General features: G+C 40.5%; 4 protein-coding genes across 7 annotated transcripts in view; 2 read left to right on the top strand and 2 right to left on the bottom strand.

Annotated features, from left to right (window-relative positions):
* Positions 1 to 1,055: 1,055 nt before the first annotated feature.
* On the top strand, positions 1,056 to 2,084 carry LOC307029619 (uncharacterized protein; the record flags this gene model as incomplete). The annotated part of the gene is made up of 3 exons (XM_079665699.1): positions 1,056 to 1,225; positions 1,602 to 1,820; positions 1,877 to 2,084. 3 exons carry the CDS (start codon positions 1,056 to 1,058, stop codon positions 2,082 to 2,084), a joined length of 597 nt encoding a protein of 198 aa, XP_079521825.1.
* Positions 2,085 to 3,610: 1,526 nt separating this feature from the next.
* LOC307029618 (G2/M phase-specific E3 ubiquitin-protein ligase-like) lies at positions 3,611 to 5,964 on the bottom strand (the record flags this gene model as incomplete). Its single annotated transcript, XM_079665698.1, has 8 exons — positions 5,896 to 5,964; positions 5,622 to 5,680; positions 5,333 to 5,372; positions 5,194 to 5,252; positions 5,015 to 5,104; positions 4,566 to 4,879; positions 4,208 to 4,386; positions 3,611 to 3,787 (listed from the first exon to the last, which is right to left on the bottom strand). Exons 4-8 carry the CDS (start codon positions 5,226 to 5,228, stop codon positions 3,611 to 3,613), a joined length of 795 nt encoding a protein of 264 aa, XP_079521824.1. The 5' UTR covers positions 5,229 to 5,252; positions 5,333 to 5,372; positions 5,622 to 5,680; positions 5,896 to 5,964.
* Positions 5,965 to 6,379: 415 nt separating this feature from the next.
* Positions 6,380 to 9,204, bottom strand: LOC307030824 (general transcription factor II-I repeat domain-containing protein 2-like). Its single transcript, XM_079667488.1, has 2 exons — positions 7,163 to 9,204; positions 6,380 to 7,044 (listed from the first exon to the last, which is right to left on the bottom strand). The coding sequence occupies exon 1, from the start codon at positions 8,990 to 8,992 to the stop codon at positions 7,181 to 7,183; it is 1,812 nt and encodes a 603-aa protein (XP_079523614.1). The 5' UTR covers positions 8,993 to 9,204; the 3' UTR covers positions 6,380 to 7,044; positions 7,163 to 7,180.
* A 3,355-nt stretch (positions 9,205 to 12,559) lies between these two features.
* The window catches only part of LOC307028880 (uncharacterized protein), a 178,230-nt gene continuing 177,140 nt past the window's right edge, over positions 12,560 to 13,649 (top strand). For all 4 annotated transcript variants that reach the window (XM_079664251.1, XM_079664253.1, XM_079664252.1 and 1 more), the window contains exon 1: positions 12,560 to 12,813. The gene's annotated coding sequence lies outside the window, so the exon portion shown is untranslated. The remainder of the gene's footprint in view (positions 12,814 to 13,649) is intronic.

Below are 13,649 nucleotides of genomic sequence, written 5' to 3'. Positions count from 1 at the left end.
GGCATTGATGGCAGCGAGATCCTACGGTGGCTGGGAAGTGCAATGGACAATTACAAAGTGTGAAACACTTTAACAAAGCTTGAGACAAATTTACATTTTATAAAACAAAATTACATTAGCAAAAACACTTTTACCAAGGATAAAACAATTTAACATTAACAAAAACAAATTAACAAAATGCAAAACACTTTAACATTTCCCGAAACACTTTAACATTTCCCGAAACACATTAACATTTCCCGAAACACATTTACAAACCAGAATCAAAGCGAAAAGGGAATGTACATCATACCGGAAGTGACGTGACGTGACCATAGAACGTGACGTGATTGGCTCAAATTTAAGTTTGTTTTGGTGGAAAGACCATAGGTACGAGTGTGTTTACGTTCAGTAAACATGTTTTGTCCGTTTTGTAGAAACAACCTGGGACAAGTGACACCGTTTTGCTCATCTTGTGGACAATCTCTGGAGTGTTTAAAGGACACGGACCAGACAGAAGGACCAGATATCTTGCATCATTGCGTGCAATATTTTAATGAAGGTCACTTGTATGCTATAATCGTGGACATGTTGTCTACCTTTCACGGTGTAAAAATCAGTTTGCGGACTCTTAAAAGCAAACTGAATAAAGCCGGGTTTTACCGCAGAAAGGGTTATTCCTCTCAAATCGCTGTAATTAATGCCATTAGGCTGGAACTTCGTGGACCTGGACAGTTGTTTGGATACCAAACAATGTGGCAGGTACTAAAACAAAAGTACAGTCTTCGAGTGAAGAGAGATGATGTTATGAATTTGCTCCGGGAGCTTAACCCTCGAGGCTGTGAGAGGAGATCTCGCAGAAGGTTTATAAGGAGAACCTACCACTCAATGGGACGAACTATATGTGGCATGCTGACGGTTATGACAAACTTAAGCCATTCGGTGTGGCCCTTTCAGGATGCATAGATGGATTTTCACGTAAAGTACTATGGCTTGAATGTGGTCCAACAAACAATAAACCAAGAGTTATCGCTCCATATTTCCTCAAATGTGTGCGAAACCTCGGTGTCATCCCCATGAGGCTGCGGACTGATTGTGGCACGGAGAACGGAATTATGGCTGCAATTCATTGTACCCTACGTCACCATCACCATGACTACTACTCTGGAGCGTCCAGCCACATGTATGGCACATCCATGACTAATCAGCGCATTGAGTCCTGGTGGTCCATATTAAGAAAGGGAAGGTAAGTGTTTATCATTATTATCTATTACTTGCCAACCCTGTCAGACAAACAACATTTGCTTAGCTAAAGTGTATCAGTTTTTATTATAATAGATATAATATATAGCCTGTAGTCTATGACCCAGGCTATACAAGGCCTTTCTTTAGAACTTCTTTTTGGCAGAAATAAAGTTAGAAACTGTGAACATCTAAGCGTGGGTTGTGGATTGAACAGCGGCCCCTGAGGGGACCTAGGCACTATATGTTGTGAAGCAAATAAATTATGAAATAGACACTCAATGATTTGTTGTTGATTTTACTGGTAACCTTTTAATGTAATTTGTAGAATTGTTGTATATTGCTTAATAATTCACTTGAAAATATATCAATTTCTATAGGTCTCAGTTCTGGATGGAGCTATTTGCAGACCTCCGAGATGCTGGATACTTCAACGGGAGTCACGAGCATCAGTGCCTTCTGAGATTCTGCTTCGTTGATGTTATTCAGAAGGACTTGGATGAGTGTGTGAGACTGTGGAACAGTCACAGGATTCGCCCTTCCAGAACAGCATCCTGTCCAGGAGGAGTGCCCAATGAACTGTACTACTTGCCACACGGGTAATAATCTAATAATCTTAAATGTAAATGAATACTATGTCTTCTATTCAACATAGATTTGGCTCCAGGGACTGCGGATTTGAGATTGAACAGGCAGAATTGGATGATGTTCCTGAGACAAGCCTGTCAATAGCTCCATGTGGGGACCAAAACATGCAGGAGTACTTGGACTTTGCTATGGAGCGCAATGACCTACAGAAGCCAGAGAACTGGGAGACTGCATCAGAACTGTACATGAAGCTGAAAGAATATGCTCAGTTATAAAGTAATCGAAAAGGTATTCAGAAGTACAGTAGCACTGTTTCACCACTCCAAATCAGATTTCAGGGCTCAACAATGCTTGGTTTCATGGTTTGTCAGACTGCATTTACTCTTTCCCCTGTGATGTATCCAAATGATTATGGTACCTGTTCATCTGAAGACTGGTCCTATTTAGAAAAAAGATATTCCCATACATTTTTAAATAAAAACAGCATTTTGAAATGAACATTGTTTCCAGCCAATCACGATATTTGTTTCAATGTCATTTACACAGCACCAAATCACAGCATAGTCATAACATAAATATCTTAAAAATTATAAAATATAACTGGAATAACAACAAACAACACTCCAATTAGCAAGCACAAACAAGGTTATGTTGTGTGCGTAATTGTGTGCAGAAAGAACACTTCTGTATAAGTCTTATTTCAACCATGTGGACTCACTGGAAACCTGAGAATGAATGACTGATTTACAACAAAGAAGCTATGGGTGGCAATGTGAAATATGTATAGCAAAGTTCAGAGTATTTATAAAAATTGTATAGGTATAGAACAATACTTTGATTTTGTCCCAAACTAAATGGACAACATGAGCTGTGAGAAAAAAAAAACACGTTCACATCTTACAACGACTATATGAACAACCTTCATAGAGTGTTTACTCTATGAACAACCTTCATAGAGTCTGTACTCTATGGGTCATCCAGTCACATGACTTAAAAACAGCCACATCCTGGAGAATTTTGCATTCCAAAGTCCATTTGGGACTTAAACACATTGTATGCGTCAAGGAGTGGTAGTTTTAATGTGTTGGAACATGTGTTTGCCATTGGGAATGGAGAGTCATCAAGGAACTCTATTCCTGACGATGGTTCAAATCCAGACGGGGGAAGTGAAGTCAGCCCAGTCGCAAACATCAAAACATCCTCCAAAGACACAGTAGTCTGGCTTTCTGCAAAGAAAACATGTTCAGATACATTTTGGCAATGTGTTTCCTGAAATAGTTATAAAAACAGCGATTTACAAACCTTCACAATCGAGGAGATAGTCTGCCCAGTAGCCCAAAGTTTGACTTTCCCTAAGCCTCCTGTTACTCCCTGGTGGACTGAGGTCAGGCTTGAAGAGTCCCTCAAGTACCAGAGCAGTAAGTCGCTTTTCAGAGTGGCACAGGACCGGGGCCAGCAGAGTAGGGTGCTGCTGTAGTGCGTTTAAAAACTGAAGGCCTGAAAGACCCTCCTTGAATCTGAAGAGTGAACAAAAAAAAATGTTCATCACAAAGTCACATTTAAATAACCTAATACCTAAAACAAGGGGGGGTGGCATGAGCACTTAAAGATTGGCACAAGACAGGCAGGGAAAGGAGAGACGGACGTCCCATATCAGTTATACCACACAGGCACACATTTTTACACTGACTAATTGCTAACAGATAAACATAGAATAAACCAAAGAGGTGGACCATGAGGCATTTTAAACAAAAAAGTCTTACATACATTTAAAAAAAATCACATGAATACAAATATGATATTACCTGTCAATTACAGAGGAGTTTCGGACAATAATGTACCACTGGAGGTAGTCTGACACAATATCATTCTTTCCTTCAACAGAAGCCACATGTCTCAGACAACCTGCTGTCTGTAACATTGTGCTGTGTCTCATGGTCATTTCTCGCAAGGCATCCACTGAGGCAGCATTCTCAATCTGAAGATTATAAAATGGACATAAACAATCCAGTCAATAACTGCATGTACTGTATATTCTTGCCATTTTTGTTCCATTGCAAGATTTATATATTACTATTACTACTATCCTTGTGCAATATATACCTGGCTGCTAAATCCTCTATTACAGGATGTGTTTTTTGTAAATTGTGTTTGTGTATCTTTACTAGTTTTTTATCATTCTTCTTAGGTAACATTAAGCTGTCTTTGGCTCTATTCTGCTCCAACAATGTAAATGTCCCCTCTGTGGGACTAATAAGGGTATTCTGATTCTGATCACAAAACAAAAAAGGAAGCCAATTCGGTGTATGTGATAAAGGTAAAGTAAAGATGTCTCAAAACACTGCAGGAACTACATAATAATCCACCCTACCACCCTGTTGCTGTATGCAATTCTCACCTCTTGTAAAGCTTTCCCTACTTCTTCATCAGTTATTAAATCAACTGTTGCTTTGAATGAAGGCTGGCCTGCAAGATAATGTACAAGATCTTCTGACAGGAAATGTGGCCCTGGACCTCCATGCACAACTGACACTGCAATCATCTTTCCTGCCAAGTAGTATTCATCCTCCCTAACAGCTGTGAATAAATGTATTCATATTGCAAAATTAAAACATTATTTATTATATACTTTAATGTACTGTAATGAAACTCAACGTTTTGGAAAAATTGTTCAAGCAACAAATCATATGTCATGTGATATATATGGTTAATGATCATTAACAATTGTATTAGTACACTTCTAACCGTATGCATACCATTTGCATTGTAGACCAAGAAGCGGCGTCCGTCTGGCCCATCAAAAATGGGCCGGTCTTTCAGAATCTTCATCAGTAGAGATAACAACTCTCTCCTGGGACCACCTGAGTCAATTCCTTCTTCGAAAACACCAGCATCATCAGTGAATTTTACCAGCATGTCACAGTTTTCTGAATACGATGTACGCTTGAAACCTCTGACTGCTCCATCCCAAACATTAGCCCTTGAAATGCTGAACCGGCTGACTCTTCCATGATCAATAGGCTGTGAGAGGTTAGCAATAATGGCAGGTAATGTAATGTTCATCTCCTCCCTGTAAAGGAAAAAAAATGACCTTATTAGTGGATATTCCAGAGAGTGCACAAACAGTTTTAAAAAAAAAATGTTGTACCAGAAATATTGTACAGAGAAAAAAAATGTAATGCCACTGTAATAGCTGTTAGTTTACATTTCAGTGTCCAATAAACTCGTCATGTTGACTGCAACCAGCTCTTCGTCCTCTTCTTCAACACATGGTGCATACAGGTCTGTGTAGGTACTGTTAGGAAGTGATCATTCCCATGTTAAAACATCTTACAAACAGAAATGTCTTTCTCGTGTAAGTGAGTTACTAACATTTGTACTTACCTGTAGCAAGTAGTCTTTGTTTTGGGTGGACCCATATCCTCAGTATCAGATATTACTATCTGAAATACAAATACAAATGTCTGAAACAAAACAACACTGAACATTAGAAACATCAGGCTTCCACAATCTGCCTCAATACCTGTCCAGGCTGAGTTGTGGATGAATGTCCAAGTGCCTTCCTGAAACATGATAAAATTGATAAAATTATTAACTCCATGATACGGGGTATAGTTGAGTTTTAAGTAACATTTAGAGGTAGGAGGAACCATAAGATTTATAAATAACTGATTATTTTTGTTTGAAATTAGATTAAATACGACATGTATGGTATTTTTGTATCCATGTTCACCAGAGAAAATGCTGTGGCCTATTCTTATCATCCACTTAAAGATAAATTACTTATTTTGTAAAAATAAGTACAAACTTACCCTTCATTTTCCGGTTTGTGTTTTGGAGTACTTTTGTTTCGTGGTTCAAATTCAAATACCTGAGAGTAAAAGTGTACAATTATCAACAGCTTACATTATTGTTCCCTTACCACATATGTCTATCAACAGTGAAACGTTGTGAGTGTTTCTGATAGTAATTGTAACTGCCAAGTTGGTTCTTCTAAAATATTTATCAGAATATAGATTTCCTGCTTAAAATCAAATGTATATGAAAAATAAATAAATGAACATTAAAATAAAATCATTTACGCACCACAGTGTCAGCCTGATTGAATTCAGCTGTGCTCCTAGATGTGATGACAATATCCGAATCAGAATCTGAGGTATCATCCCCTGTAGTAAAAGCAAAACGTTCAACACATTATTATGTATGCTGCAGTAGAGGATGTTAACATGTAAACAATTAAAATATTGAATAATAACATCCACAAACCTCCTCTAAAATGTTTCTCATGGCAAATGAAAAGGGTGATCCTGGCATATGCCTTTCCTAAGTCCTTTTTATATTCTGCCAATGTGAATGGCTTTTCTGAACCAGGCACATTGACAACCTCTGAGCAGTCTGGATACAAAAGGACGTACGGTCCTTCATCCATGTCCTTGTTAAAGGCTTTCATTTTCTGGACAGCTCGTTCCAGTATAGCAGGTGCTGCTACCTCCGGGTCTGTAAACAACGGGAGTGTTTTCCCTCTCCGAGGCTTTAAATCAGGGGTCCCCAAACTTTTTCCAGTGAGGGCCACATAACTTTTCCCTTCTCTGATGGGGGGCCGGGTCAGTTTGTAACAGAAAAAGTGTGACGATCGCAGTGGTGCCTAAATGTAAGAATTTATTGTTTTCCAAAAAGCCACACATAAGCAAATATGAATAACCCTTTCTGAGATCAAATAACCCCCTCTGTGTTCTTCACAGAAAAATTTAACTCAGGAAATATATAATAACACTATTTATGAAATCAATAAAAATCAAATAACCCTCTCTGGGTTCTTCACAGAAAAAAAGTCAGGAAATATGTAATAACAGTATTATGAAATCAATAATACCCAAATAACCCTCTCTGGGTTCTTCACAGAAAAAGAGTGAGGAAATATGTAATAACAGTATTATGAATACCCAAATAACCCTCTCTGGGTTCTTCACAGAAAAAAAGTCAGGAAATATGTAATAACAGTATTATGAATACCCAAATAACCCTCTCTGGGTTCTTCACAGAAACAATGCTTCTATTGTGCTGTGCACAATCTTGGTAAAAGTTCAGCTTCAGTTGTCACAGCAAAATCTCTTAAATGACTCATATGAGCAGTCTCTCAAAGTTCTTGTGTTCTTTCCTTATAGTCCAGTTGTGTAAGTTCCAGTATTATAGCCTAGTAGACACCAGTGTTTGCTCTCTCTCATCAACTTCCCCCTGAAAAACACAAAGCAAGCAGGCTGAGAAACCAAACTAAGTGATACAGCACCTACACAGCACAATACATTTCAATACAAGTATGGTTGTGGAGATGGATTTTTTATAGTGAGCTTACCTATGTACTGTATGTTCATCAGTGTGAACTGTGGGCCTGCATCTGGCTGGTGAGAAGTTCAATGTCAGGTTCCATTCTAGTCACAGCCAGTCTCAAACACTGATGCAGATGTTCATCTGTCAATCTTGATCTCCTCTGAGTTTTCAGGTGTTTCATGCTTGAAAAGGTTTGCTCGCAGATATACGTGCTGCCAAAAACTGTGGACATCTTCATTGCGTGTTTTTTTATGTTAGGGTACGTGTCTTGAGGGAGGGCGGCATAGAAGTCAATGAGACTGGTGGGCTTGAATGAGTCTTTCAGAACATCACAGCTCTGTAACTCGGCCAGCTCAAACTGATAAGAAGGCTGGGCTTCATCGATGTCGGCAACAAAGGGGTTCTGGAAAAGACGGATTTCTTTTGCATGAACATGTAGTTCACGGAATCGCACACCGAACTCCGCCTTCAGCATTTCTAGTGCTTCCACACACTTTTCAGCTGGGAACGGGACCGCTGGTTTCTCTGCAGAAAGCTTTTGGGTAGCAGGGAGATGGGTGAAGTTGTGCTTTTTCACTTGCTCCAAAAGCAGCGCTTGTTTCACCTCAAATGCTTTTATGTGGGAATACATGTCGCAAATGAGTTTCCCCTGGCCTTGTAGCTGCAAGTTAAGGCCGTTCAGCAGTTCTGTCACGTCTGTAAAAAATGCGAGGTGCCATTTCCATTCTGGGTCGATCAGCTCTGGGACCGTTTTGCCTTTTGAATGAAGAAATGCGTTAATTTCAGGTAGCAGCTCGTAAAAACGCCTCAAAACTCTGCCGCGGCTCAGCCATCGGATCTCTGTGTAGTATAATACATCTCCGTGCACAGACTCCAGGTCAGACAGGAATTGTTGGAACTGCCTGTGTTTAAGTCCATTTGCTCTGATGAAGTTTATGCATGATACCACCACCTTCATGACAGAATCCCACTTCAACACTTTGCAGCACAGTGCTTGCTGGTGAATTAGGCAGTGCACTTGTAGCGGGGCGGTGAGACCCCGCTCTTCCATCTCCCGGTTCATGCGTCCTATCAGACCCCGAGTCGCGCCCACCATACTCGGAGCCCCGTCAGTCGTGATGCTGGCAAGCTTTGCCCAGTCCAGATCCAACTCTTCGATGGTTTGACATACTTTGCCGAAAATATCCTCCCCCGTCGTAGTGCCTTTCAGACTTTGGAGGGCTGCCAGCTCCTCGCACATGTCAAAATGTGCGCTAACTCCACGAATAAAAATAAGAAGCTGCGCTGTGTCTTGCACGTCCGTGCTCTCATCAAGTGCTAATGAAAAAAAGTCAAATTCTTTTGTCTTCTGCTGCAGCTGGGCATATACATTACCCCCAATTTCTTCAACGCGTCTGGTGATTGTACTCGAAGACAGACTCACGGCATTAAAAACATCTTTCTTCTCGGGACACACCTCCTCCACGACAATATTCAGACATTTCTTGACAAACTCTCCCTCAGTGAAAGGTTTACCGCAGCTTGCTATCAGTTGAGCAACACGGAGGCTGGCACGAACAGATGAATGGTTCAGCTGAGTTTGGCGTACAAATGTAGTCTGCTGAGCTAACAGTCCACTTTTTAGCTTTGCTAGTTTGTCTGCTCGCATTTGGCCTCGCAAGCTATCATACTTGTCTTTGTGATGGGATTCATAATGTCGGCGCAGATTGTATTCTTTGAATACCGCCACGGCCTCTTGACAGATGAGACAAACAGCCTTTTCTTTGCATTGAACAAAAAAATAATCGTGTGTCCACTGCAGGTTAAATACCCTGCATTCTGAATCAATTTTTCTCTTACCTAACCTTTTTGCCATTATTCCGTTCTGGGGGGGGGGGGTAGGTTCACGTTTTATGATTAGGGCAAAGACAGTGAGGTCGTTAGCAACATTTTTTTAGCGTCATAATTCAATTCAAATGAGCTTTATTGACATGAGGAAACATTTCAGGGATTCAGTCGGGGAGGCTCACTTCACCCAGTTCTATGCGTGCATTGGTCTCGATCGCGTGGCCCGACTGAAAAAATAATAATGCGGGGGGGGGGGGGGAGGGGGGGAGGTAATGCGTCTCTGATATTGGAAATTGTTCAAGGGGCCGGGTCAAATGTGGAGGCGGGCCGTATCCGGCCCGCGGGCCGTAGTTTGGGGACCACTGCTTTAAATCAACCCCTTGTGGCGACATCATTCCTATGTTTATCTAGTAAAATAGCAGAGATATAAGTAATGACACACACAGAGATACTGAGATTTCTATGAAACGGTTAATGCAGCTTACCTGGACTCGTCTCTTTTCTTGTTTAAGTCTTCCTTTCCTACAGTTAAAAGACTGTTTCTCTTTTGACTTTGAGTTTCTGTACTCCATGAAAAGTTTATAGGATCGGCCTGGTTGTTCTGCTGGTATGAATAGTTCCAATAAAAATATAAAAATTAGCAGCTCCAACAATCAGCAAAAGCAAGTGTGCATTAAGGTTTACGGAAAAGCTAAAAATAAAAACTAGCATATTAGCTCAATGCGTTGCTATTCCGTTAAGACATGGATTGGTATTTGACTGATATGAAACTGTGATTGAACTTTTATTTACTGCATGTCTTACATTAGCATCACAAAGCTAGCGAAATACTACACTTACTTTGTTTCGCATTATCCGGCTGTTTCGATGTGCGCTTGGTACACCCGTCTGGTCCGTGTCCTTTAAACACTCCAGAGATCCTCCACACGAAAGGCAAAACCGTGTCACTTGTCCCAGGTTGTTTCCACAAAACGGACAAAACATATTTACCGAACGTAAACACACCATAGACTGTATATGAAACACACTCGCATCTTCGGTCTTTCCGCCCAAACAAATTTAAATTTGAGCCAATCACGTCACGTCCTATGGTCACGTCACGTCACGTCACGTCACTTCCCGTATGATGTACATTCCCTTTCCGCTTTGATTCTGGTTTGTAAATGTGTTTTGGGAAATGTTAATGTGTTTCGGGAAATGTTAAAGTGTTTCGGGAAATGTTAAAGTGTTTTGCATTTTGTTAATTTGTTTTTGTTAATGTTAAATTGTTTTATCCTTGGTAAAAGTGTTTTTGCTAATGTAATTTTGTTTTATAAAATGTAAATTTGTCTCAAGCTTTGTTAAAGTGTTTCACACTTTGTAATTGTCCATTGCACTTCCCAGCCACCGTAAGATCCAGCAAATTATAAAAGACAGCAACGGGCCATCTACACGTGCCACCTGAGGGAAACATAGGATTTAGTAAAAACAATTGACCAATGCATTGTTTTCTATAGGCCTAAAATAATAATAATAATAATAATAATAATAATAATAATAATAACAATAATAGCCTACCTTTCACCGAATATTGGCGAGCCATTTGATCGAGCACGTCAACCCCCACTTTTGAGTGGTTGTAGTATTCCACAGTCTCTGGCTTTTTCTTTCTTTCTGTGGAGATGGCCACATGCTGGTGTTGCGTGCTGAGTATTGTCACGTTTCTCCTCGGCTTGCACTGGTAGACTGAGAGCACCATTTAGTCGCTCTTCAGCACCTTGGTGCTGAACAGCTCAGATCTCCCTTGCAAAGAGGGTGGGAGCTCCCGCTTGTTGCGCTTGGTGGTTCCCACTAGGCTGGTATTTTTCGCGACAAGCGCTTTGGCGAGAGGGAGGGAGGTAAAGAAATTGTCTGTGGTTATATTTCTTCCCTTACCAACAAAGGGCTCCACCAGCCTCAGCACCACGTTCTCTCCTAGCTGTTGTGTTGCTGGCCTGCTGGCATCTTTTCCCAGGTAAGGGAAGCCATTCAGCATGTATTTGCTGTCAACGTCAGCTGCCAGCCAAAACTTGATGCCAAATTTGTCTGGCTTGTTGGGCATGTACTGTGTGAATGGACATCTTGATTTGGTCGGGAATAGCTGTTCATCCACAGTGATGTCGGACCCTGGCCTGTAGGACGCGATTGAATTTTCGACAAAACGATCCCACACCTTCCTCACGTGCGTAAACTTGTCGGTGGTCAACCGGCACCGGCGGGTCTCCTTTTTATCAAAGCGCAGGTAGCGCATGATTTCCCGAAACCTGTTCCTCGACAGTGTTGCGTTGAAGAACGCGTTGCCCCACTGCTCGGACCAGAAACTCTCCATCTCAATGTTCTTCCCACAATATGCACCTCTCACATAGAGAAGCGCAATAAAGGCCTTCAGCTCCATAATAGAGACATCCCAGGTGGCTCTGTCTCTCCGCGCTTCAGCAATTCTGCAATCACGGATTTCCTCCAACATTACATTATCACACAGACACATAAAGGCTGTAAGTTTGTGAGTAATGTTGTGACGTGCGTGTGGTGTGGGGCCAGCAGACTCCGTGAGGATGTTCTGTATCTGCCGTCTCCCTGCGCCTCCGCAAGGCTCCATGACCGTCCACACTGTGACATCTTTCCCGATCTCTTGGGCTGGTGACGGCTCAGTGGCACACACTAAATAGGAGAGAGGAAAACACTACTTTAGACTAAAGTATATTTCATAAATGTTTATTTGATCATATTACATCCTCGAAAAGGCAATGAAAAGATCATTTGTAAAAAGAAAAGGCATTATCTATATGCCTTGATATCTTATAGCCTACGATTTGTAGAAAAGTAGGAAATAAAAAACAAGAATCATCATACCTTCTGCATGGGCTGGTACAGTAGGCCCATCTGCAAGCGGGGGATCAGGATGGGAGGGCCTCACGTTCCGCGGAGGCTCAGGATCGCTGTCAGATGACCCATCAGAGGCAGAACAAACCCAGGACACATCACTCAGTCCTGATACTTTCCCACCATCAGACTCTGCTTCGCTCAGACGGTTTAGCAATGCTAGTGCCTCCTGTACGTTCATGAGTCTCTTTCTTTTGTCCATTTTGGAAATATAACCGGCTCTCTCTATCTATCTATCTCTCTCTCTCCATCTATCTATCTATCTATCTATCTATCTATCTATCTATCTATTAATCTATATATCTATCTATCTCTCTATCTCTCTATCAATATATCTATCTATCTCTCTCTCAATCTATCTATCTCTCAATCTTTCTCTCCATCTACAGCAGTAGACAAAAGGCGTTGCTATAGCAACACGTCATTTTTATGTTTACGCGCGAAATCAATAGCGCGAGGAGCGCTGCATTTCTATGAGGTAAATATTACCCGCTGGCGGAAATAGGTATAAATAGCCATTTTTTTGGCGATTTTTTCAATCTGACTTCATATTGACAATTTTTAACAACACAGGGTGTTACATAACACACTTTCAGGAAAAGTCACGGACTGGGAGACGTTAATATTTTATTGAAAAAAAGTTACATACAATAAAAAAACAGCTGCGGGTAAAATTTACCCAGCCTGTCCTCCTACAAAAAACGACCAAATAGGTCGATTGTTTAAGCAGTGTTGATCACGATATTACGACCCATAGCCACGTAGCTTTCCCATTATTCATTTCTAGCAGCAGTTTATTACAACCTTTTGTCACGTTTTGTCACGATCGTAATCCCGTGAACTTTAACCTTGCGCATCAATAAAAGTGCGACGAGCCAAGAAGATGAAGATGAAGAAGAAGATGAAGAAGAAGAAGGATTGTTAAAGAGCGTCAGAGCTTTACAAGTGGTAAATCTGATTTCTGTATTTCATTTGATTTGTTTACGCTTTTAATTAATCCTGTCGTTTTTCTACTAATCATGTTTAACCACGATATTTCAGTTTTACGTTTTAGGGCTGGCCCGTGGCATAGGCAGTATAGGCGAATGCATGTTGTTAGCAATAGCATGGCTGTAAAGGTTAGCGCTTAGCGCTTAGCTTATATGCGCTAACGGATATGTATTGCAATATAAGAAGGTTCGTCTACAACAAGTTGTAGGGAGAGTTTTCTCCTTCGCACAAAAGGAGCTAAAATCTTGCCTAAAAACAAAACCCTTGGTAGCACGTGACATAACACATAACAATGGCAAAAGTATGTATATTCAGCTAACCAGACCAGGACATGATATGAACGTAAACAATGCGAAAGGAAATGGCACTTTAATAATAATAATAATAATAGTTGACATTTACATGGCGCTTTTTATAATGCACACACTTTTTCTTTCTTCGAAATGTCACCTAACATGTTGCATTAATGATAGTTAGGGTAAGTTCAACACTTGAATATCATCAGGTCATAGTTGTTTTACTACTTTAAACATTCGCTAATTCAACTTAAGTTTTGTGAAAGCATCACATCTAGTTAAAAAGAGAAATATATTTCCCTGTAATTACTGATTTACCTGGGACTTGATTGATTTTGGTGCCTGTAGTTTTATTTTGGCGAATGCTTATTTATGAAGCAACAATTAAATTACATGGTAGCACAGCTAATCTGAGTTCATCTGTTTGGTTTTTTTCAGGTCATCTATCAATTCAATTATATGAAGTAGCCTATTATCATAAAAAAATCAACGGTTCTT

The sequence above is a fragment of the Notothenia rossii genome (assembly GCF_949606895.1).
Source record: "Notothenia rossii genome assembly, chromosome: 2".
NCBI classification, from domain to species: Eukaryota; Metazoa; Chordata; class Actinopteri; order Perciformes; family Nototheniidae; genus Notothenia; species Notothenia rossii.
The sequence above is the reverse complement of the archived record's forward strand: the minus strand, read 5'-3'. Positions and strand labels throughout refer to the sequence as shown.